The sequence below is a fragment of the Nasonia vitripennis genome, chromosome 5, assembly GCF_009193385.2.
Source record: "Nasonia vitripennis strain AsymCx chromosome 5, Nvit_psr_1.1, whole genome shotgun sequence".
Classification (NCBI taxonomy): domain Eukaryota; kingdom Metazoa; phylum Arthropoda; class Insecta; order Hymenoptera; family Pteromalidae; genus Nasonia; species Nasonia vitripennis.
Genome location: NC_045761.1, coordinates 7,754,398 through 7,757,482, shown reverse-complemented (window position 1 = coordinate 7,757,482; position 3,085 = coordinate 7,754,398). Strand labels below are relative to the sequence as shown.

General features: G+C 40.3%; 1 protein-coding gene across 1 annotated transcript in view; it reads right to left on the bottom strand.

The window, feature by feature from the left end:
• The window catches only part of LOC100120664 (neuropeptide CCHamide-2 receptor), a 43,430-nt gene that overhangs the window by 1,651 nt on the left and 38,694 nt on the right, over positions 1-3,085 (bottom strand). Inside the window, exons 8-12 of the mRNA XM_016989206.3 lie at positions 1,220-1,365; positions 816-860; positions 636-704; positions 453-558; positions 109-359 (exon numbers count right to left, since the gene is read on the bottom strand). Of these exons, the coding sequence (XP_016844695.1) occupies positions 109-359; positions 453-558; positions 636-704; positions 816-860; positions 1,220-1,365 (617 nt within the window). The remainder of the gene's footprint in view (positions 1-108; positions 360-452; positions 559-635; positions 705-815; positions 861-1,219; positions 1,366-3,085) is intronic.

The following is a 3,085-nucleotide window of genomic DNA, read 5'->3' as shown; positions in this document are numbered from 1 at the left end:
CTGCGTATGTAACAAAAAGTTTTTACTTCTTACTGTCACGTATACACGTTTCATTATTTCTTTTTTTTTTTTAACAAATCCAAAAACAATCATATTTTGGTTTCATACCTGAACGTCGCCCGACGCAGTTTCCAGCGGCTCGAATTGGCCGGCGTTTTTCACGAAATTCACCGCAACTTTACGGCAGACCTCGAAACCAGACAACTGAATCCGCTTGTTTCTTATCGCTTTTAGCTGAGCCGCCGATGGCTTGGACGTTGAATCGATTATTGTGGTCACCGCTTTCGATGATCCGGGCAGGTCTTTGAAGACCTTCGTCAGTACTTCCGTCATTATATCGTCGTCGGAATCGGAATCGCCTGAAATCAATTTCCACGCAAAGACGCGATTCAGTCGTGCACCAAAGCCGCAGAGATGTCATGATCTTCTCAAAGATTTAAAATAAATCTCACCCAGATCACTGGTCTCGTCGGTAACGTAGATCCCTTCGTCTATTTGTCTCTGAAGCTCCACAATCCTCGCCAGCGCTAGCTGCAGATACTCTCGAGTACTCGGTACCTGATCAGAAAAAATAATATATATTCAACGATCGAATAGTCATTTGTTTATAAATATAAAATTTCAAACGAGCATACCGAGTTCTCCTCGTTCGACTTGGCCCTTTTCGCTCTGCTGGCATTACCATCTCTCCCCGAGTTCGACGACTGCGTGAGTATATGGAAAAGCGAATGATTAATGACTCGCAAAATTCATACGCGTATACGCGCGAGAGGCGAAATTGATTTTCATATTATTCTTTCGATGTACAAACTCACCGATGACGACCTCTTCATTGTCGACGCCGCTTCACGCTCGGATGGCTGTAACAACAATCAATTAACGATGATAATATATCGCGTGGACTATTTCACGGATTCTTGAATTCCGACGTGTTGGCACACTGCTTTGATGCAGGGATGGTTTCGTATTATAAAAGAGATGTAGAGAGAGAGAGAGAGAGAGAGAGAGAGAGAGAGAGAGAGAGAGAGAGATTCGCGCTGATTGACATGGACGAATGTGAATGTGCGGGAAAACGCGCGCCGCAAAACCGCGATCGTTAGCGCGCGTGTATAAAAATTCGAATTTATATAACAGAACAGCGCTGTATTCTATCGATTCGTTCATTTCCACCGTTTGTTGCAAAAAAATAACAAAAGCAAACTCGGAATTCATTACTCACTCGCTGGTACTCCTCTACCCAGTAGTGGCTCGAGCATACGCGAAAAAAAAACACACACACCGCACACAGCACTACGAATATTATATCGGTGACGATGAACTGAAAATAAATTAAATAAAACTCGACGCACAACGTCAGGAGGTGTACTCAAGACTGACGGTTGCGGCAATGATTGTTGTACGGGAAAAACGGGGGTGCAGCCGGCGCTGCTGCTGGCCGGTCGCGTGGCCCAAATCCCCACCACCGAACCTCACGGCAATAGCGGCAGCTGCAAAGAGTCGGTTCCCCAATGCTGCGTGTATATCCTCGAAAGCGTGCCCGTCGCCGCACACACGCCTCGCGTAGCTATATAAATATATAGCTATGGAGAGAAAGAGAGAGAGAGAGAGAGAGAGAGAGAGAGAGAGAGAGACGCGTGTATTATATACCTGCAGCAGCAGCAGCCGCTCTTGCGCCGGCACGCGGGGCCTCCTGCGCGCATATATAGCCTCTTTATGCCGCGCGTAAGATTATCAGAATCCGCTGAACATCTGCCGCGCGCCGCCGCACAACTGAGCGAATTCACCGCCTTTCCTTTCGTCATAACGCTGCTGCTGCTGCTCTGAGGGACTTTTTAAAATTCTCTTGGCTTCTTCGGGATTTTTCAAGACGCCGCTGCCGGCTGCTCTCTCTCTCTCTCTCTCTCTCTCGCTCTCTCTCTCTCTCTCTCTCTCTCTCTCTCTCTCTCTCTCTCTCTCTACTAGTTCATCTGCTTCGATGGGATGAAAAAAGTGTGTTATAATATTCTGATGCGCTTGATTTGCGTTTATATGACTAGAGGCTTGATGGATGGCGGGGAAGAGGTTTAAGGTACAACGCTGTGTACAAGAGGGCGAGTAGATTTTATGAAAATTTATTGGAGAGTAGTTTGATGGTTTCGGTTATGTAGTTTTGAGAAGAGGATTTTAATAAGCCTGTAATCGTGTCTGTAAAGTCTTTTATGCTAGGATTTGCAGGATATTAGGATAATAATAAATAATTTATAATTTTGATTCACTGATAATTTATATCTTTAAAGATGGGATGCTGCATACAATAGAATTTCAGATTGTTTCTCTCGGGCTTGGATCCTTTGTTCTACCTTCATTGCGTGCGTAATTGATTTTCAAGCCTTAGTATAACAGTTAATTTTTTTTTAACTTCACAAAAATGCAATGCTGATTATATTACGAATTCTATATAGGTATTCGAACATGCAAACAATGAAAAAGAATTGTATATGTGGATAGATTTTATTCATTTTATTAGGTTATCATACACACGCTAAAATTCAGTATTTTCTATAGCGATTGAATTATTTATTCTCTCGTACACATTATAAAGCAGATTATTCTGTCATTTTTCATTTTAAGTGGTATGGAATGTCATTTATTATTTCACAGTTTTTTATAGAGTAATGACGTTTACTGCTGAATGCATAGATTGGCATTTACAATACTTATTTTTATATTAATATTAGTTATTGATATCATTTATGTAACGTATTATACGTATGTGCATATCAACACAGTTCATGGAAATTTATAGTATAGCTCATTCCATTGACTAGAACATTTAAATTTGAAATTTATATTGAGTATTACGATTTTTCCATAAAACAAATGTACATAAGAAATTATTAATTTACACCTCTTTTTTTATATACTTTGAGTATCGTTGTGATATGACTTTATAGTAGATATAATAACAAATCTGTACAAAATTTTACAAAAAAGTACTTTGATTTAAAGATATTTTTCAGAAATCATTCGGTTATATAAAATTTGACTTTTCAACAATTCAATTCTTACGAATCTCGTTAAAATCAACTTCACCATATACGTTGCA